General features: G+C 40.0%; 1 protein-coding gene across 1 annotated transcript in view; it reads right to left on the bottom strand.

Moving 5' to 3' along the window:
- Positions 1-1,242: 1,242 nt before the first annotated feature.
- The window catches only part of LOC122866677, a 28,117-nt gene continuing 6,293 nt past the window's right edge, over positions 1,243-23,066 (bottom strand). The window contains exons 4-5 of the mRNA XM_044176661.1: positions 9,299-9,429; positions 1,243-1,558 (exon numbers count right to left, since the gene is read on the bottom strand). Of these exons, the coding sequence (XP_044032596.1) occupies positions 1,542-1,558; positions 9,299-9,429 (148 nt within the window). The 3' untranslated portion in view covers positions 1,243-1,541. The remainder of the gene's footprint in view (positions 1,559-9,298; positions 9,430-23,066) is intronic.

Raw genomic sequence — 23,066 nt, 5'->3', positions numbered from 1 at the left:
GTTTGTGGATTTACTTCATCGTTCTACTTTTGCCTGCTCCCCGTTGTATGTGTTTAGTTCTGAGTTACTGTATTCAGGTTTTTAAAATATATTGTGCTATGATGAGAGCAATAATCACTGTAACTAAACCATTTGTATTCAGCTGAGTTAGAATGCTATTTTGCAGCAGACATGAGTTTATCACTTCATGTGTTAAAATCAGAGAAATCCTATTATCTGATTGTTTGAATCATCTTGAATCTAAACCTCAATTTTAAATCAGTGTTACATGAGGTTTACATCCAGTTTTTGAAGTGTTTGATTTATATGCAGAATGTCATGTAATCATACCAATTTTGATAAGGCATGGGGAGAAGTGGATGATAAATGTTTCTGCTTTGTGATACATATTTTAATCATTCAGTCATTATTAATGGTCCTTATACATGATTGTTTTGATCGCAGTAAAAAAGTCTACACAGTAATTATTTAACACAATAAGAATTAACCTGATTGATTTCATTATATTAGTCTTGAATATTGAGTATTTTTATTGTTTAAAATGTTTTGATTTGCATGTTTATTTGCTCTATTGAGTGTGTATGATTGATTATTGGAAACGTAAAGTGTGTGCCATTTCAACTCTGAAGATGCTCCTGATTGGTCCTTAATGTAGTGAAAGGGTAACGTAGATGGTGTGATCAAAAGGGGGAATCTGTGAAGGAATTTTCCTTTGGGGACTCAATGTGGGTAACAGGTGAGGTACACAAGTCACGTTCAGGTCACTTGCATTCCTAAAAATGGATTGACCTCTGTCTGTCTCAGGCAATAGTTCATTCTGCTGTCTCCTCCATGGGGCATGACGACAGCTGGGTAGATAGGAACCGGCATGAGACTAGAGATATGGTGCACTTCTTCATTCTTAGATGTTTGCAGACAGACTGGTACCACTTAGAATTTAATACATGTGACCACCTAATTTCAACGTGACTGAGGTAAGCATTAAAGTTCAACATCTGATAAGATGGTTACACATATTTAGGTCAGGTACGTCGTGAACTCCATAGAGACAGCAAAAGGATAAATATTGTGGACCAGGAAGAGATCCTCAGATTTGGTTTTGGCACTTCACTGTGTATCTCACTTTGTACTGGTGTTATCATTTTCTCCTCAGCCGAGGACCATGGTGATATTCAATATAACAGTACGACCTCAAGTGTGATATTGCTTTTGTACAACAGTTTTACAAGTGTCATTTATTAGTTAACATTAGTAATAAGCGGCTACAGATTATGATTAGTTTGTTTATTTAATCATTTATTTGGTTCCGCCAACACAAATAGTTCCGCAACTGGGGTCTATACAGGTTACTGCAGGCCAGCTACTTTGTATCATGTACATTTATCTGTATGTTTCCATTTATTGTGCAACCAGTGAAATAAGAGTCTGTTAACAGTCGCTTTGGTGGCATGTGTGATTCCGATGAGTTAACAACTTCATCAGACAGTACGTTGCTCCATCGTTTCCTGCTCTCCATGGATGGTCTCCACTCCAGTAACTTTTTAGCAAGCTTTCAGACCTGCAAGACAAATGGATTTTTTGTTTAAGTAACCAATTTAGACATTAAATTGTTAAAAATGTAATAGAACTTTCTCATTAGGCACTGAAAGGAGGAATTGGAAGTAAAACGCTCAAAAACATTAAGAAAAAACAATGGCCGGCATTTATTTCACAAATATAAAGAACACAAAATAAGACACTCGTCTATATCAGTTTAATTGTATTTCAACACATATCAGATCATAAATTTCCCCCCAAAATAAAATCAAAGAGCTCTGTTTAGTTCAGTTTCAAAAAATGTTTCACTGTCCACATCTAACTGGGTAGTTTGATTTTTGTTTTGCATCAATGTTAGGATCTCTTTTGTTTTGCTTATCTGAAATCCACGCAAAGGAGAATCTGATGGAAATGCCAATCTGAATGACAGAAGACTGGATGTCCTCTCGCCTCTTCATGCAGTCTTGCTGTGGTGGCTCATGGCTCTGGGCTCGTGCTCACATGCGTGTGCTTCTCTCTCTGAGTCTAAGTAATAAAAAAATCAACCTGCATACCATAGGGCAAAGTCTCGGTTAATCTCTTTTCTTGAGTACTAGGCTAATTTACAGCATAACCCATAGTTGCAACACACTATGCTTTAGTACATAACAATGTCACACTGCTACATCAACTGACATGTAACAATTTCAATATTTTGTCAGCAATTAAAGTTATGAGACTAGCTTTTCTGCTTTTACAAGTACATCTCAGATTGGTTTTTGTTCTTACATAATCAAGTAATGCAAATGTAATGTAAACAGTAGAGTCAGTTTTGTCGACCTACGCTCTGTTTTTTTTTCCTCATGTAGCAGAATGCAGTAATTTAGGATAACTGCCGTACTTACAGCCTGTAAATCTGATCCCATCTCCCGCCCCAGCCTTCATCCTCTCGTCCCGCTGACATCTGGTGCCATCGTCGCAGGACGTACCCACCAATGATTGTAAGTTGCCTTGTGTGCTTATGTTTTAATTATAGTAGGTTGTCCACAGTAACGCTACTAAATTTTGCAACCCCCTAATGTGATTTTACATTGTGTAAGCCTAGCATAATTGTCATGTAAGCTAGCTAACGTTACTGCATGTAATGTTATATTGGCCTCGCTCTCAGCAGACACGCCCCCAGCGTTTGAGAGCAGACAATACTATTATTTCTCAACCTTGCCAAGCAAATGAATTCCTGCAGTTTGACCATTTCTTTTTCACACGTAGCTACCGTATATCGTTACCTTAAGGGCATGTCTATCAAGAAAATTTACATAAAGCAGCAACACACACACATACTAGCAGAATGGACTTCCATATAACAACAACGCAAATGCTAGCTCAAACAGGCTCTGGCTAGCTGCTGCAGTAATGTTAATTAAGTTCCACAAAACATGAAAAAACTGTTCCTCCCGCATCCAAATATACTACTCTCGTTATTTCATTGGCTTTAAATGAGGCTTAACATTCACACAGTTTTTCTTGACTGTCCCTCAATATTACAACATTAGTCCAACATTGCTTGGAGTACCACCTGTAGCCTATAACATTAGCTGACAAAACATAGTGGTGACAACAAAACTAACTCATCTGCCCTCACAGCCCTGCTGGTCTCAATTAAATTCAATTTTATTTATATAGCACCAATTCATACCAGAAGTTATCTCATTGCACTTTTTCTATAGAGCAGGTCTAAACCGTACTCTTTATGATATTATTTACAGAGACTCAACCATTCCCGCCGTGAGCAAGCACTTGGCGACAATGGCAAGGAAAAACTTCCTTTTAAGAGGCAGAAACCTCGAGCAGAACCAGACTCAGGGTGGGCGGCCATCTGCCGCTGCCAGTTGGGTTGAGAGAGACAGAGAGAGAGCGAGAGGAAAGAGAGCATACAGTAGCACAATGCAAATTCCACATACACACAATCATAGATTCAGACTCTACAGCTCCAGAGGCAGAAGTACCTGCTGAAAGAAGTAGAGAGGAGAAAGTACAAAGCTACGGGAGAGAGAGGATGTCGAGTTAGTAACATGCATTAATGGGATAAGAATGCATACAGATTGAGAGGGAGAGGAGGAGAGACGTGCATCATGAGAAGTCTCCCGGAAGTCTAGGCCTATAGCAGCATAACTAAGGGATCGTTCAGGACTCTCCTGAGTCAGCAATGACTATAAGCTTTATCAAAGAGGAAAGTCTTAATCCTACTCTTAACTGTGGAGATGCTGTCTGCCTCACAAACCCAAACTGGGATCTGATTCCACAGGAGAGGAGCTTGATAGCTGAAGGTACAGTAGGCCTTATTGTACAATATATGGACATGACATGATCTATCATTTTTGTGGACCTTTTTGCCCGTTGTGTTGTTATGTTGTGTACATGCGTGTTTGTTTACAGAAGAACATCCTCTGACTGTATTATAGGCCAGCCCAGGGCCTTTTTCATGTAAGCTGCTGCGGCGATCTTGATGTTTTCTTTATTTTTCTTTCAATGCCTTGCTCGAAAGCTCTGATAAAAAAATCCATATTGTAGAGGGTCGCCATCGAACACTGGTATAGCTCTTGGTGGAAGAGCTGAGTGTTGTTGCTGAACCAGTAATTTCAGTTTGGCGTTTAATGAAATTGTCGATGGTCTGTCTTGTGTTTCCATGAGAGGTATAAGTTGTAGGAACGTTATAGCTCCTATGGTCCTGTTGAGCATCACTACCATATTGTTTCCCTCTGTCCTATCAGAGATATATATTTGTTTCCTTGAGAAGAAAATGTGTTGGAGTTTGTGGAGTAGGCATTGGGTTTGTGCATGCTTGCCTTTTTTAGGACGTGCACCCAAGGATGTTGAATTAAGCTGTTGTGACAATATAACTGGATGAGGTAAGTTTGTATGACGTGTCTGTAATCTCATTTCTCTGCTACAGTATGAATTCATGCCATCAGATGGTGCCCCTCTGGAGCTTCCCACTTCACTGGTTTCAGTATGGATAACTTAGCAGCTGGTAGCTGCCAATTCAGTTTCTATTGCCAGTTGTTCCTTTTTTCTTCTGAGTCTTTCCTGCTCCATGCGCAGGCGTTCTTCTTCTGTTTCTGGAGCATGTTGTTTTTGCTAGAGCAGCCATGCGTTGAACAAGTGCGGCTATTTTAGCTTTTGCCTTTAACATTTTCAAGAGCATCCATTTTGACAGCCTTTCTGTTTAATAAAACATTTTCAGTGAAATTAATTCACAGTCAAGTTCAATAAAGTTCGCGATACTGAGCAGAGTTCATCAATACATGTGCGTGCATCACACACGACCGCACAAGCCAGTCCAAACAGCATAGACCTGAAGAATCAATGATCCGAGCGATCAAATTTCCATACAAAACACAAAGCAAGCCAGTCCAGCTGTTCCAATTTCCATTCATATATGCCGTGCTTTTTCCAATAAAAACCTAACAGCATGTGACAACTCAATGCAGCTCCACACGTTGGGCAAGAGAAAAGCACAGCTTGGCTTATCCATTGGGGCCTCTTTTACCTTGCCTTCGGATTTGCAGCGCAGTTTTGGTGATTAGTAGTGCTTGTGATGAAGAGATTCCAATGCGTCCTTTCCAGCGTCCTTATCCGCTGGATCCTCTGCGCCGTTCTTTTCCTTCAGGTATGGTTCATTCTAATGTGACTATCGATTCAGTTCAAATGTTCCAATATAGTCACTTGCATAGGTGGAAAAAGAATGTTCTTGACGTGTATCCAGAGTGAATGAATTGTCCAAAACAATGACGTGTATACGCTATAAGCAACCAGGCCCTGAACTGCTTTCAGACTTGGCTAAGTCTAAAAAATATAACCATTGACATTCAGTCCGTTAAGAAGACCGAGCTGAATAAATTCTTGAAGCAGTTTTATGGATCTATCCGGACAACTAAAGCATCAGCAGTTACCTTGGGCTTCGGGCTGGTTTAAACCGTTATATTAACAAGCCTCCGGTTAGCCGTTCATGGAATTTAGTGCAGAATTTAACCCAGAATTCATATCAGCTAGTAATCTTTTCAAAAGGTGTCTCGTCATCCTAAAACGTGATGAGAATGGAGCTCACCAAAGTATTTCACCATGACATTCAACGAAGAAACAAAAAAATCATAAAGACCCACTGGAAAAAGACAGAAAATCGGAGGGGGGCTATGTTTGCGGAGCAAGGAAATCCCATCTGTCCGGCAGCATCACTCGAAAAATATCTAAGCAAAATTTTAGCTGGTGCAAAAGCCCTCAATCTGCAGCCCAGGAGGGTAACAGCGGCACCAGACAGCATCTGGTATACCGCGGCTCCCCTGGGAGTAATCCAGCTGTCACAGATGTTACCCAGGATGTGCAAAGATGCAGGGACACAAACAGATTACTCCAACCACAGCCTGAGAGGTACTGCCATACAGAAGCTGTCTGATGCGGGACTCAAGACGAGGGAGATCATGGCAGTGAGCGGGCATGGGTGAGATGCTTTATATAAACATGCAGCGACTACGATGTGAATTGTGATTTATAGCCTAATGAGTCACGGAACATAAAAAATCTAAACAAAAAACCTGTTTGTCTTGCAGGTCTGAAAGCTCGTTAAAAAGTTACTGGTCAGATGCAGTTTTCACCCAATAGTTCTGTAAATGCTGGTTATTCACTGGTAACCCAAAATAAAGAGCACTGCTGACAATATATGCTATTTGATATTTATACTTTATATAAGCTGTACTTCACTGATTAGAGACTTCGGAAGGTTGGTATTACAGCACAGCAGCTGTTTTACAGTCTTGTGTGTAATTGTGTATTAGGATGCAGATTAATATACTGGCAACTGACAGTACCAGTACTACTGACAAGAACAAGAACCTATGCTGCAAAAAGCTTAACTCAAACAATGTCACAGAGTAAGAGCTAAACATGTTGGCATCATACAAGATAAGTTCACATCATATACACACTGTCTCCATAACTGGTGCTGCTTGCATGCAGTCTCGTGTATAATTTTGCATTAAAGTAATAGAACAAAAGTATCTGATACCAATAAGGCATGCAGGGCAGATATACAAGGGAGGCTTACTTCTCTTCTTATCTTTCTCAGTGTGAGTCTGAATGTGTGAGTCTAGCCTCTCACTTATTGAGGAAGAAAACACGCAGTTTAACCCAAAGTTCTTTTCCTTCACTGTGATGTGTTCGATGAAGTGGGTGTCAAACTGAGATTAGACTAGAGACCTGACATTCAATTAGCATTTTTTTCAACACTGCCTGGATCTTGCAAAGACAATTTTCAGACCCAACCAACGCTGACTCAAGTGACATCACTTCACACAGCTCCCTCTGGAGACACAAAAGGCTTTATACGACTTTTTTCACATTTGCAGTAGTGCTCCCCAACACCTGTAAAGAGATGTTGATCGATGGAGTTCCTTCAAGTTAAAACGATAACTTTCTGTTACCTTTACCTATTTTTTTGAAAATATCAGTATAGTTGATCACACAACACAGGTTTGGTCTGTTTATATTAATTTTGTCCAAGGACTTCATAATCATTAAAAAGTGATTTGACCAACATCTCAGAAGCGCAGTACTTACTGGTTAACATGTAGCATTTATAAGATAATTAAAATCACAATTTTGTCCCTGTTCAGTTGTCTGAAAACAAAAAACAGAAAAATATGTAAATGAGAACAACTTACTTGTGAGTTTGGCTGTACGAAAACACAGTATAGTGGGTAAGTTTACAAATTTATCACTGATTAACTCCCACTGCTCAAAAATTGTCTATTGTTGTTGGCAGGATTTGCACCTACGCAGGGAGACCTCAATGGATTCCTATTCCAAATGCATAGATTTCACACTTTTTGTCTGTCAACCTATACTACACTATAGTACAACCTTTACTTTTTCATCTCACAAACAATTTCACAGAAAGGGAATTCTTCCAAACAGCATTGTCTTTGTGTCTTTGATGAGTAGTTTTGTTGTTTGACTTTGATGAGTCAATTAATCATTTGGTCTATACAGTGTCAGAAAATTGTGAAAAATCGCAAGTTTCAAGAACCCAGAGTGATGTCCCCAAATTGCTTGTTATGTGTAATGCAAAGTCCAAACCCTGAAGATTTTATAATGATATCAAACAAAGAGAAGAAGCAAATCCTCACACCTGAACAGCTAGAACCAGCAAATGTTTAGCAGTTTGCTCTATGAATGACTTCTTCAGCAATTAATCACTATAAAAGATAGTTGTTGATCCCATGGCCGCTATCAGCACTAGTCAGAGGGCGCTCATGGGAGTCATTAGATTGACATGAGTGGAGGTGTGAATTGGTGTAAAAATTGTCTGGGAATGGACATCAGGATGGCTTTGTATGCAAATGGGTTGTTTGTACCCATCAAGCTTTAACAATCCAGCAGACACAACAGGAAAACAATCGCTGTCGGCATGATTCCAACCTGTGCTGGGAGACACTCAACCACGACCACCCCCACACCAGCAGTTTGCACCTGCTGTCTGCCAAACAATAGCAGTCAATATTGGCGCACCTTAAATATATATTTGCAGAGGATTTGAACTCGTGATAAACACACTGTACAAAGCCCATGGCACCTGAGTGGACAGAGCCACAAGTTTGGGAATGTTTGATCACAGCTGAGAACAAATTATAAAACAAGTAAACACGTTTTGTGCTCTCAAATAATAGTTAGGTTAAAAACACCATGAGTATGACATAGGGTCCATATTGAAGTGGTGAACATCAACTCAACATTAGACACTACTACCTATCCCACTGATATTAACTGCTACAAATCACATTTGATTGATTTTCTCATCACATTGTAGGGTTGTAGTTGTATCACGGTGAATCTTAACTAGTAGAAAGCAAAGGACACTATCTGAAACACTAAATGATGTTTTCACTGTCTGTCGCCACCATGCCAACCACAATTTTACAACTAGCAGTGGGTTACTTTAAAGTTTTATGAAGTAATTTTTGTCAACGCAGACAAGCTGATACAGTGACATATAACTATCAATAGATTCAATTCAAAGTTATTGAGAATCTGCTATGTTTAAGACATGTGTACAAGACAGGCCTAGTTGTAATCTTCAGGTAAAAACCTGCTTCTGATGGGTGTTCTGTGAGTAGAGAACTGTGCAAATTCCTTCTGGCTTCCACTGTTCAAATGAGTGTGACGTTGTGAGCAGGATTCGAATCAGCGCATGGAAACCCCACCGTATTTCTAGTCCATCACCTAAACTACTCGGCCACGACAACCCCTTCCATGTAAACAGTTTGCACTTGATGTTTAAACCATGGAAGTCAATATTGACACACCTTGATTATATTTGCAGAGGATTTGAACGTCTGATAAAAACAGTACAAACTCATGGCAGCTGAGTAGACAGCGCCACACTTTTGTGAATGGTTGATCGCAACTGAGACTCTCAAATAAGAGTTAATGATGAATAGCATAACTACTCAGTAGAGCACACTATACTGTGAGCACAGCATGCAGTAAATGCAAGACTGCGGTCTCAGGACACATACTAATACTAATATTACTGAATTTTTGTTCCTTCTAACGACATAGGAAGTTTATAAAAAAAAAATGCACCCATCAGTTTTAGTTCCACAACTTGGCCAGAAGATGGCAGTGGTTTATATTCTGACAAAAGTCACCTTGAGGTAACCCACCACTAACTTACATGCACTCATAGTAACACATGAAAAGGGAATGTGTGATGTGTGATGAAGTGTACCTTGCAGGGAAAGAAGCAGTAGCATGTCTTCCATAGGCACCATCAATGTCAATATCCCTCTCCTCTCAAACAAATTCAGAGCCATCCTCCAAAAGTCTCCCACCTGTTGCCAGTAGTGTAGTGCACGCATGCTAGAAAATTTAAAATAAAATTGGTAAAAGGGAAATAAGCAAATTGTCAGTCAATTCAGTGATAATTGTACATTTTTTATGCAGACTTGAGAGCTTTTCTTGATGACAATGGGGGGGGGTTACCCATCTACAATACACTGATGCATTTGGCTAGTGTAATGCCTTATCCTGAAACACTCTTCCATGGCCATGGAATGATTGGCTCCACCCATCCATCCATGCTGGTGTTGGCAATATGTTTACATATTTAATCACGCATGTCGTCTGGAGGCTGAGAATCAGTGAAAATCTATGAGCTTGTGGTGAGAACACAGTCTCACTGCCAAACACCTGGACAGTACAGCTGGCTGTACTTCCTGTTTTCACTGGGGGGAGCGCTGATGCTGAGGCCACTGCAGGAATTTTGTATTTCTGTTGACAAAGGATGATATTTTTCAGCCAGCAGCAGGATCACTCCATTGAATACTAAAGCTAGTTCCTCAGTGTTACGCAATCTGTCTCTCTACACAAATGTTTCAGCTCCTGACCACAGAGATCCACTGTGGTCTTTCCACTGAGGAATTTGACAGAATGTTTCCAGCATCTAAATAAAAAGGGGAAAAGGGCTTGGAGAAGAGGCTATCCAACCCGTCAATGACATCACCATCCTCCTCTCCACCCTTTCTCTCATATGTGGCCAAAAATCAGAAAACTTGTTTTTGTTTGGTCTCCATCACGGCTAAGCAACGCGACACAGAGTCTGTTGCTTTGGTGAGAAGGCCTTAGCTGGACAGATTGAGCAGAGGATAAAATGCAGAGTGAGGGCAACATCTGGCACAGATCAAACGAACAAAAACGAAGGATAGAGCTGTTTCGATTTTCTGGAATGAAAGCTTGCAAAACAACCCCACTTGAAATGACATTGCAAAATGATTTGCTGAGAGTTTTGGGAAAGCGGATTGCAAAACATTACCTCACTCAGGGAAAGTACACCCAAATGAGCAACATGAATGCCTGGCCAGCTGACAAACTTTACATAACATACTGTGTACCAATACCAGCTGCCACATTCTTAAGAGAACAGTATACGGTAGCTTCCAAGTCCTGCAAAACCAGCTGTTTTATTTTGTAAGAACCCTCCCTTTTGTATCTCCACCTGACTGATTATGTAAATTAACAAAGTACATACTGTATGGCAATTGAGAGGAAAATTCTGTTTTTAATTATTCTGCTTGGCTAACAGTGGGCCAACAGTACAAGGCCTTTCAGCCTTCCAGCACAGGCTTAGCCATGAATTATGGATGAACTGGAGAGACCTTAGTGGCAGAAGAGTGTGTGTAGGGAGACCGACCACTCAGGTTTGTCCGGTCAAAACTCTAGATCTCTACTTTTTTTCAGAATCATAATCTGCAAAGTCTTTTACACATCTGTTGTAGTTTCAGTGCATACATAGTTTAAGGAATTTCCCACAAAGAAAATACTGTGGTTTCCCAACACTAGCTTTGTAATTTGCAGTAGCTTTGTAAATGAATGTACACTAATTTAATTATTCCAAAAGGAACAAGTCCCATAGCAACATCCTCCCATAACCACACTTGAACCAGAACTTGAGAGTTAGTTACAGATACTAACAAGGAACATGGTGGAAACATCTCTGGACCTGTAGTATTTTCTATGGTCAAAGATCTTAAAACGTGTTGTTAGCTTAAAGCAATACTTCTGGAAGGTTTTTTTAATCATGTAAAGTATAGACAATTCTTAGCTGACATGATCAAACACTTATACATGCAGACTTTCAGTTGATATGTGACAATGTTAAAAGCATCTGCTGTAATCAAGGTTCACACAATCTCGGAACCCGGTGGCCCAAAATCTTGTGAATCTTTATGCAATTGGCTGTTGCTTTGGTCTGCCAGACCTGAGTGGACAGCCAATCACATAACTTCCCTGTGTGTCTGGAAAGACTTTGTGATGTAAAGTGGCAGTAAGAAATAAAAAAAATCATTTGAAAATTAAAATGGACTTTGGTAAAAGTCCATTTTGAATAAAAAACTGAAATAAAAATGACCTGCAATGATCATTGGGAAAGGAAGCAGGATGAAATACATTTTAGCTGGGTTTTAAAAATGTTTGGAATTAATTCACAATTTCACAGTTATATATTTTTGTCTGTATTTATTTAGATGATTATTAGAATATTGAGCACTTTGGGTCTCCATCTAGCTCTGTGTCTTAGTGTTGATTCATTCTGCATTCAGGATGCTTGATTCTCTGCCAGCAGAGAATGTTATTTAGGTTAACTACCCCCTGCTAGACACTACAGCTCACTGCCCACTCAGAGCTACAATCTGCTACATGGACACTGAAATCATTCAAATGAATTCTTCTTGACAGTGTCCACATATTTGTACATACAAGCACAGCATGTATAGTAGGCTACTGTTGATGTGTATCATGTGGGTTGTATGCATTGGAATCTGAGCTGTGCTGACCATGCTATACCACAAGCAAATTCCACCAGTTGTGACTGTATGTTCATTAAACTTGGACTTGACTTCTTTCCACATAACTGGCCAATAACTGGGTAGACTGTCTGCGCCCTCCTCAGGTTGATCATATGACCTGTTCCTGTCTGCTGCACTCAAACAACTCACAAAAAACAGCAACGCTCGAAAAACCTTCACAATGATCCTGTTTAACTGACCTCAGCTAAATGAAAATGAGTAGATGTAAACCTGAAAATTGTTATTTTGACAGTATGATACGATGAATTTCTGGAACTTTTCTAAGACCACCAAGAGCCAATAATACTGTTTTTTCTTGCTGTATACTTTCATCTAAAAGCTCTCTAACTGGCTAGTGGAAGATTCAAGTGTTGTCTGTGTCTGGCCTCAATAAGTTGGCACAAGTCACAATTAAGTTACCATGACAGCCGTCCTCTAGTATCTTCTCAGCCAGAGAAGCATACCAGCCACAAGTTTGTAATCTTTCCCAACCCCCAAAACCGTTATTTTACTCAAAATAATTTTCTGTGTTTTTGGTTGTCACATACATGAATCGTAGCCCAATTGTATGGAAGATTTAAAAGGCCCAAATAAAAATAAATCAAAAAAATAAATAAAGTGAAATACAATACACATTGTTATATGTATGTTGTTTTTATGTATCCATTGACTGTGTCATAAGTCAATGAAAAACTTTGTCAATCAATTATTTAAGAAAAAAAGTTAAATAATTGTCCTTTTAATCTGTTTTTCATTTATATGTGACACTAAATGCATACATAAAAAGGAAATACATATAACAATGTGTCTTGTATTTCACTTTATTTCCTATGACTTGTTTTAATTGATGCATTTTAAATATTCCATATATTTGTACTGTAACACTGACTGGCAGTGGAGGCAGTTAGAGGGCACCACAAGTGATGAAATGAAACCATTTCCAGAGATGTATCACAACATTTTGGCTTGTTATTCTTATATTACATTCCTAGACTGTTGCTATGTGTCTGCTGTGGAAAGTAGCCTCTCATACAGTATGTTTGACATTTGTCACAGGCAGAAAGAAAACTTTATCGCTTCGTGACAAGCCAGCTGCTCAGACATTAGTGAAAAGGGCATTTCCACGACTGGCATGAGTGGCGACAGAGAGGGATGAGAAGAGGAGAATAAGGAGAAGATGGATGGACGATTGAGGAGGAGGAGGGAAGGAGTGAGGTAGTGCTCCTAAATCTGCATAATCCCCCTGACGACAAGGGCGGACAGGGTGGGATGAGTGCCGTGGTATGGACCACCCTGGATCAGCCGAAAAGACAGAATGTCAGCGACCAGACAGGCCAAGCTGTGTTGCTGACAGAAGATCTGACATTGACAGAGCAGCTGTGGAGCGGTTGGATTTGTGTGGACCGCTGTCTGTTTTACAAACACACACAGTCATACACACACACACACACACACACACACAGGCGGAGGAGACATGAACTAGCTCACACAAACAGACCAACAGAGACACAAACACTTGAGAAAAAAAAGCAAGAATAGTGCACACACACACACACAAGATTTCAGACGTATAAATTGCTGTGCACATGTCCAGTTTTTTCAGAGATTTAAATAGGTCTCGTCTTTAGCTCCTTGACCAACCCATTCTCATTCCCAGGTCATCAAATACCAATGTTTTGTCACGCCCCTTGACATCTAATAGACGCACAAGGTACCCTTTAGCGTCTGTATGAGACACACCGGGCTTTCAATTAACTCCACTGTAAAACCATCCGTGGCAATATTAGACGCTCAGAGGAACTGCTCCAATATTAACCAGACCGCGGCGCTATAAGATGCTGTAAGCATCATGCCCATTAGAGAACCAAGGACCCGCCGCCCCAGAAGTATTTTAATTACTGTTAATTCCCATGTTAAGGTTTTCTTTCAATGATATCATTATTTCTCAAAACTAAAACATGAAAATGTCCTTGATAATTATTTCTCCTTCGATTCCGAGAAATAAAGTTTTGTGTTGTCAGTTTTGGATAGCGGAAGGCAAGGCTACATTACCCATGATCCTTAGCCACCGCTGCAAGAGGAATCCAGCTTACAGCTAAACCTGAAGTCTGGTGGAAAACATTCAAATTACTTGATAAAGTATTTATTGTACAATGAATTTACAGTCATAATCAGCCTGAAATAGTGTGCCACATAGGTTTTTACATTGGCGTTTATGGCATGAAATGCTCCCTGATCCCCTGTGGTCCTCTCTCATAGCCACCAGCCACCGTGCATCGCTGTTGTCCCATATACTTTTCCAGTACTGTTCAGTTTCCAGCCTTGGTGGGTCTGCTCTGCTGTTGTTACCCTGTCATTGAGCGTACACTTTCGCAGGTTGAGTTGTGAACAGCCGGTTTATTCTTCTGGCTTCATTATTTCTCGTGTACCTCTTTAGGCGTCTGGCCAAGGCTTAGAGCCTTTGTTTGGCAGTTTCAAGTGCTTCAGGTATGGGCATCTGGTTGTACCTCTTGGGTACTTGTTTTCTCATTGCACCTCTCTCGGCCTCTGTCAGTTGGCTCACTTCTCTCCGTGCTCTGGTTCCCCAACACCTGACGCAGACCTTGTTTGCCCGGGCGACGTCTGAGCCGGCATCTCATATCTTTCATTGTCACTCATCATTGCATGAGGTAGGCAGTAGCATGAAGGGTCTTGCCTAAGGACCCACACTGGATGATGGGTCATTGCTCCACGAGGGGGATTCAAACCCAGGTCCCCCGTGTGTGTGTGTGTGTGTGTGTGTGTGTGTGTGTGTGTGTATAGAATTTAAAAAATTTACTTACACTGTAAAATTGTTTTCTGTGCAATTAAAAATATTTACACTCTACAACTACCTCCTGCTGTACCCTGTGTAATTCATCCATCTCACATAGTAGTATAATGCTACACACCATGTGTGTATTACAATATCTGTGCAAGTATTCTGCGCAATTATGCATCACATGTATTTCTATAAATGACAGATGTATATAGTGTTTATAGCTCTTATTTTCGCTATTTCTATTTTATTTCTATTTTATGTGTATTTTTTATCTATCAACCTTTTTCCTGTATGTGTTGAATCTTGAACTGCTGTATCAAGTAAATTTCTCTGGTCTCTATAACTCTCTATAACAGTTGGTCCCATGTCTGTACCCTCTTTTGTTGCTGGATTATAAACCTTCAAACATGCACCAAAGTCAAGGTTCAAAGGTCAGTATCTCAAAGCAGGAGCCATGAAGAATCTTCATACTGACATATCTTACTCTTCAGGTTGCGACCTTTTCAACAATGTATTTGGTTTAGCTCCGAAGCTTTTTGTTTGAAACTATCTTAAAATACTGCATTTTCCACTGTAAAAGAAATGTCCACCATTTTGGTTTTCACAAAATAAACTTGGCAGTCAGGTGATGTGGACGCAGGCCAATAGAAAAGAATAGGACAAAAAATATTTTATTTCTCAGAACTGAAAGAGAAATCATAAAAACTGATAGCAGTAACATTAACCAATCTTATTGTTGAATTATCAAGGACACATTCGTGTTTTAGTTTTGAGAAATGTTGAGGATATCAATGAAAGAAAACCTTAACATGGGAATTAACAGTGAGGAAAATACTTCCAGGTTGCAGGTCCTCGGTTCTCAAATGGGACTGATGCTCACAGCATCTTATAACGCCGTCCGCGGTCAGGTTAATGTTGGAGTGAATGGACAGCCGGAGCAGTTCTGAGCGTCTAATATTGCCGCAAATGGTTTTACCTTGGAGTTAATTGAAAGCCTGGTGTGTCTCATGTGACAAAGGGCGTGACAAAACGTCGGTATTTGATGACCTGGGAAGGAGAACAGGTTGCTGTTTCCCTGGTAAGAAAAACAACCGAGCTAATCAGAGGTTTGTAGGTGGGATTGGGCGACAAGTGCGGAAGAGATTGATACAGCTTTACAGGTGGTTCTAAATTGACTTAAAGAAATAATAACTCTTAAATCAGCAAATTCCTTTGCTAAACATGGCAAATGTTGTTAACTCTTCCTTGCAATGGCGGACCTTCTGTTATGTCTGAAAATGTATTCTGCCCTAACCAATCAGTAATGAGTGACGAAGCCAAACCGCTGAAACATGGCTATCAAAAAAACTTAAGATTGGATAATGAAACGAAACAAAATGGCAATTCACCCTGATTATCAGGCTAATACACACCCATTCACTGGGTTGTGTTGCTAGAGCCTGACCAATTTCGGAACCTATCGTCGGACGTAGGGGGCAACAGCCAATGTTTCAGGGCTTCCGGTGTAGCCAGCGGATATCCAGATAATGGCTATCTGGGCCAAGACTTCCTCTTCTGTTCGCCGATCAATGTTTAGCAATCTCGGCTATCGACCCAACGGTTATCGAAATGTTGAAATCGAAATGTTTTGTAATATCTTCACATTTATTTACACATTAATTGATTATTTTACCACTTGCAGCGCACAAGCCACAAATACAACATTGGCATTTTATTACCTTGTAAATGTTGCCATCAAATCAAATTCAAAATCAAAATTAACTTTATTATTTAAAAGGAGGAACTTAATTTGGTCAGAGGCACACAGTATACTCAGAAGCAGTACAACAATACATGAAGTGGAAACAAGGAGATGGTGAATGTGTAAGCAAACAGTTGACTATTTACACATCCAGCAGACATAGAACAATGTTAGCATTCAGTTGGAGTTGTGTTTTAAGCCACCTGATGATTGTAATTCCAATACTCACTCTGTCCACATTCCCTATTCCCCAGGCTCCTTCATTGCCATTTTCCATCCATCCACCAGATTCCCTCTGACTTTCCTTCCTTTCCCCATCACCCAATTGCCTCACCCATCAACACACCTGTTCCCACTTCCCTCATCTGCTCTGCAGTTGCCTTGCCTTGCCTTCCCCACCATCCTCCTCACCTGCATCTCATTCCCTCATTAGCCTCTCAGTTAATATACCGGCCCCGCAACTGAATGAAAATAGTAAAGTTAAACCAAAAAAAATGAGCTGAAAGACACTAAAACACTCCATAGAGCTGAGTCCGGTGATAACTCTCTGTGGAATCATTACTATGAGCAACAGCTTTTACATTACACACAAACATTTGCCCTATTGTTAATATAGAAATATTGATTAGTGCAGCTTTAAGTAAACTGTTCATAGCATGCTAGCATTGTGATGAAAATGACATCAGCGTGAGGGATAAGTCAAGATGAATGTCTCCCTAACCCAATCCCCTTCCCCCAACACCCCCTCTCAAAACCTAACACGGCAGCGGTGGATGGCCGCCCACCAGTGAGTCTGGTTCTGTCTAAGGTTTCTGCCTGTTAAAAGGAAGTTTTTTCTTGCCACTGTCGCCAAATGCTTGCTCATGGTGAATTTAATGGAACTGAATGTCAGACTGAATAACAAAAATGGCAAGTCAGTCTGATTATTCAGACTGATACACACCCACTCGCAGGGTAGCATTGGTGTATTTGTGAGGAGTTTAATTGGAAAGTCATAGTCTAACCCCCAAAGTGTAACCTTAACCCTCACCATCACTGTACATGCCCAAACTTGACTGTTATACGTTGAAAAAATTAGAAGAGAGAAACAGTAGTACACATACACATACTTTTTTGATCATAAACTCAGACAGCCATATCTTACTCGTATTTCTTCCCCTCTTTTCCTGTTCTCATCTTGTTATCCCTCCATTCTTTCATGTTTTCTCTTGTTGTCTCTCTCTTGCGTGCAAAGCCTTCCATCAATAAAAGTCAGACTTGTAAGCAACAAGCAGATTGTTTTCTGTTTTCACTTTTATCTGCACAGCCTGCTATTTAAATAATGCTGTTGCATTATTTATATGTTAATCATTATTCTTCCTTTGAGCCACAGAGGCATGCTTTCCCAAATATTGTTATTGGTCTTTTCCATGTGACTTTGCTTTTGCGGAAGAAGAGTAAGTGGCTAGATAGATATTGATACACCATGGCATTTCTGTAGGGTCACAAAGGCTGAAAAGTTTGAGTATGATGCAGAAATGGCACAGTTAATTAATGCCATACAACCATTTGCATTAGATCAGACTGAAAGTATATCCAGCTGCATCACATTAGTCTAAAAATGTTGTTTAAAGACAAAAAGAAGCTTTTGATTATGCCAAAGTTAATCGGTGTCATTTACCCTGCTTTATTTGTGAATATGCCTAATATTGCAGTTTTTAAAACGTATGCATTGTTTCCTGCTACAATCACTGCTCTAAAGTCTATGATTATCCATGAACCATGACCTATTGAAAATTACTGTGTGTGCGTTAAATGGCCCACATCCAAACCGTCTCATATAATTTGTTGTTACTTCACAATAATCACTTGCAGATGTGAATATCTCAGTGGATGGCCTCATCACAGGTCTTGGTAATCTCAGAAAAACAGAGCCTAGAAAAAAAATCTCTCTGACATAGTTTCCTTAATTTATTAGCACACAATTTTACACCTGTTTTTCATTTCTACTTCCACTAAAGGATGACTGTCTAACAAAACCATGTTACATAGTGAGGTCACATGGTGTTGTTCACGACACTATTGTGAAAATTCTAGTATTTCTAAAATCACAACATGAACAGAATCTGAATGGAACACACATATGGCTTAAAATAAAACCAAATAAACATATATAATACATGTCCACATCTAAAAAGATAAGTACATTGGTACCAAATGTATTTTTAAAGTCCACATTAAATAACCTACTGAAAAAACACCCAAATTAAAAACTATTTAAGTCTAGTATTGCGTTAGAACCTATTTTCTGTAATGCAAGTGAAGTATTTTACAAATCAAATCAAATAATCCCATCTTAAAGGTTCTGTATATGAAATTATGAACATTAATATAGCAGCAAACAACTATTTGCTATGTAAAAATATAGTGGATCAGCCAGTAGATCACACTCCCTCTGCCCATGTTGTTATCCCAGCCTCTCTGTGCTTTGTTTATACAGCCAGTTCGGCCGTGCGTGTGTGTTAGTGCATGTGAGTCCCTCCTTGTGAAACTGTTCATCTGTGAGGAGAGCGATATAATTGTTATTTCTTTTATCCTCTAATGCAATTATTTAAGGATTTATTTCGACCAAACCAGAGTTTGTGATTGTTGGAACAGTGGAAAGACTAATAAAGACGGTTTTGGTGAGTTTTATGTTGTTTCTGAGAGTTTGAAGTGAGTTTCACGATGACCTGCAAGGTAATTTTATTATTTTATTTTTTTTATTTTTTTCAGTGGAGTCTGGTGGTGAACGAGAGTAATATAACAGCTGTTGCTGGTTAAACAAAAAGGATCTTACTGTTTAACAATAAGGTCTGTCTCTGTTGGGATCCTTTCCTCAATGTGGTCAGACAGAATAACAATCTGAGCCTGTCAGTGTCAAAAACAAGCACTTTAGTGAACTAGTGGACGTGGACGTACTTTGACTGGCGCATTTGTCCCCAACAGCCATTGCAGCCCCTTTCGCGGCTGAGGCATAGAGTCAGAATATTTCAGTGAATTAAGGGTTTATTTTGAGCAAACTAGAGTTGGTGATTGTTTGAACAGTGGAAATACTAACAAAGATGGTTTTGGTGATTTTTATTTTGTTTCTGTCCAGTGTGAATAAAGTGTGTTTTACAATGATATGCAAGGTAAAATTATTGTTTTTTTCCAATGGAGTCTTGTGGGCCGTAGCGCCCATTTGTTTTGGTCTCAGATGCTGGTGCTCTAGCGCGACATTTAGTGGCAGTGAATGTTGCATACAGCTCATTTAACTGGGCCTGAATGACAAAGTGAACATTTTTTAAAGTTCAGCTCTACCTCTAGCCAACGTTGTTTCCAGAGGCCTCTGAAAGCATGCACTTGTAATTAGCAAGGATTTAATATGTAGAGCAAATTTATGGGGTCAGTCTGGAATTAAATTGTACCAGCTGGAATCTCATCCATCCTGCAATAGGTCACCCCCACACACACACACACACACACACACACACACACACACAGTTATACTATTGGTCTTTCTCCTCCAGTGTGCATTATAGGATATGGCCATTGGAATCACAGTGACAGATACTTGTTTAGAGAAAGAAAAAAAAATAGATTGGCATTATAGGAAATATGCATATTTGTTTTTTTACTGAGCATTAGATGAGAAGATCAATACAGAGTATAGATTACATAGATGGAGCTAGCTAAGTGGGGAGAAGCAGCCAGCCTGGCTCTGTCCAAAGTTCAAAAAAGTGTCCAATGCCTACCAACTATACATATACATATATTATACTATATATATTTTTTGTTGAATCCAAACACAAATAGAAAGGTTTTGAAAAATGTGGTCCTTGCAGATGGGAGAAGTTTGTCCTCAGGGCTTTCTGCCAGAAAGTCTTCCTGCCAGAAAAGATTACTACTTGGTTAGGTTTAGGCAACAAAACTTTAAAAGGTGTAGGTAGGTATTGTCATGTCCTGCTCTGCTTCTTAGTTTTGGTTTTCATTAGTTTCATGTTTTCTATCGATGTTTCCTGTTTTATTTTGAAATATTCTCATTCCCTCATGTGTCTTGTTGTTTTGATTCCTGTCTTTGATTGCTTTGATTAGTTTCACCTGTGTCTCGTTGTCTCCCCTTACCTGAGTGTATTTTAGTCAGTGTGTTTCTTTTGTTAAGTGTCAGATTGTCGTATTATGTGTCAAGCGGTCCAGCTTGTTCTAGTGTTTGTAGAGTCACGTCATGGTTTGGATTATCTGCCTAATTACTTGGGACACTGCCTGCGTTGGACTTCTGGTTTGACCTCTGTCTGGTTTCCTGCTTGATTAAACGTAATAGTGCGATTGCTTCCCAGAAGGAAATGTGACTGCCGCTGAAATCGTGCCTCTCCGCTGCCCAGCTCCTCGTCCTCATTGCTGCCCAGCTCCTCTTCCTCATTGCTGCCCAGCGCCACAGAGATGACGCCTGCTCCTGGTCTCCAGTCGGCACCCTGGCAGTCAGCAGTCCTTGCGCCTCGGCGGTCTCCAGCTCCTCCGCAGCTGCCTCCTGCCTCTGCTGGATTGCCACAGCCTTGTGAACCTGCTCCAGTTGGCCCGTAACCTCCTGAACTTCCTGAGCTGCTGCAGTCACCTGTTCTTGCTGAGCTGCTGGAATCCCCAGGCCCTGAGCTGCAGCCACCTCCTGATCCACTTGAGCTGCAGCCTTCTGGTTTGCTGGCATCACTAGTTCCACCAGCTCTTCTGCCAGTCTGTCGCAGATCTCCAGTCGACCCCCAGTCCTGATATCAAGCCACATTGCTGACCTCCTGAGGGGTTTGCCTTGCTTTGATTGGTTTCACCTGTCTTGTTTTCTCCCCTTATCTGTAAATGGTATTAGTTGGCATTTCCTTTATTCAATGTCAAATTGTTGTACTGTCAAGCTTTCTCTTTCTAGTGTGGCTTTACTTCATGGTTAAGACTCTGCCTAACTTCTTTGGACTCTGCCAGCTCCCCATTGTATCTGTTGCTGCCGGTGTTGACTTATTCCCTGGTTTGACCTCTGCCTGCTAGTAACCCGTGTAAGTCTTCTTCACCATTAAAATCTCTGAACTGCACCTGCTCCGCCTTAGTGTCTGTCTGGATTCAATACCTTGTGTTCCCTGGTTTCATGCTTGACTAAATGTAACAGGTGAATTTTTAACTGGAGTGAACCTGGCTAGCTGCTCCTGCTTCCAATCTGTATCTTAAACTAAGATGGTCGCCTAGTGGCTCTAGCTCAATACTTAAAGCACAGACATGAGATTTCTTATTCCTCCTGTTTTGGCACCTGTCTACTTTAACACTGTTTAATGTAGAAACTTTATTTAAACTTAATGTTAAACTAATTATCAGATTTTGATGTTCTTAGTGTTTGTATCTTTCATACTTTATGAAATATTTAATATTTGGTCACATTTCTCTAGTCAAATGAATAGACAGAATGCTCAGAGTGGGTGACATCACACAATACAGTTAAAAGGGGAAAATTATCCACATTTTGTGGATGTCCAATCAGTGATGGTAAATACAGTAGGTTAAAGCAAATTCCTCAGTGCGTGCTACATTGATGGGAGGCTGAGTACACCAAATAGTTCTTCCTGCATCCAGCACTGTCATTTGACTTGACAGTGACGTAGCTGGAGGCAAGGAAGAACTACAGGCTATTTGTGCTTGGATTTCTAGCTTCTGCCTCTGGGTGGCCAGGGGCATACTCTAGATGCTGCTCAAAAACAAAACTCATTGTTCTCAACTTGTATTGCAAATGTTTTCCAACAGTGAACATGACGTCCCAAAATGAGTACAGAGGATATTATGGACAAGGATACATTTTTACATTGTTTTGGATGACTCAGATATTCAGCCGTATTTATTCAAGCTAGAGTATGCACCGACGAGAGGCTGCATTAACAGTGCAAGAGGATAATTCTGCTAAATTAGTCAATATAGCACAGAGGAATTTATTGCTTCAATTGACTACATTTACCATCAACACTGACTGGACATGCACATAAATATGCCAAATATTCCCTTTTAAGCTATTAAACTAAATTTTCTCTTTACTTACAACTTGCCCTATTGACTCCAATGTTTACTGAGACCAGAATTTTCAGGAGGGAAGCTCTATTTCTCACATTTTTGACATCACAAACACATTCAGATTTCCTTATCTCTCAATATAAAAAATTTAGGCGATAGGAATTACAGATTTTGAGTAATGTGTCTGTCAGTTTAATCTCTATTAAATGAACAGTCTGACCCAGGAATCATTCTGCAGTTATCATGGCAACCATTAATTGCAGGTGGGGACACACAGCTGATTGAGATAAGCTAATTACACTGCTTCACTGATCTGTGAGGTTTACCAACCACAAAAAAATTTGACATTTCTGCTACATACTGTATCTTGAAGCAGCTTCAAGGTAGCACAACCCAGGTGTTATTTGCAAACATTTCAACATTTTTAACTGTAACCACTATTTCAACTCCTTTCATTGCTAAAACAAATAGTTTCACCATGTAATCCTTTTAAGTAAGGAACTGGAGTTTGAGTCCTGCCTCTCATGTTAATCTCTATTCTGTGGTCAGCCTGAGCCAAGAGTCACTCGGTAGTTCA

Source organism: Siniperca chuatsi, linkage group LG19, assembly GCF_020085105.1.
Source record: "Siniperca chuatsi isolate FFG_IHB_CAS linkage group LG19, ASM2008510v1, whole genome shotgun sequence".
Lineage (NCBI taxonomy): Eukaryota > Metazoa > Chordata > Actinopteri > Centrarchiformes > Sinipercidae > Siniperca > Siniperca chuatsi.
Note: the sequence above shows the minus strand (reverse complement) of the source record. Positions and strands in the feature narration are given on the sequence as shown.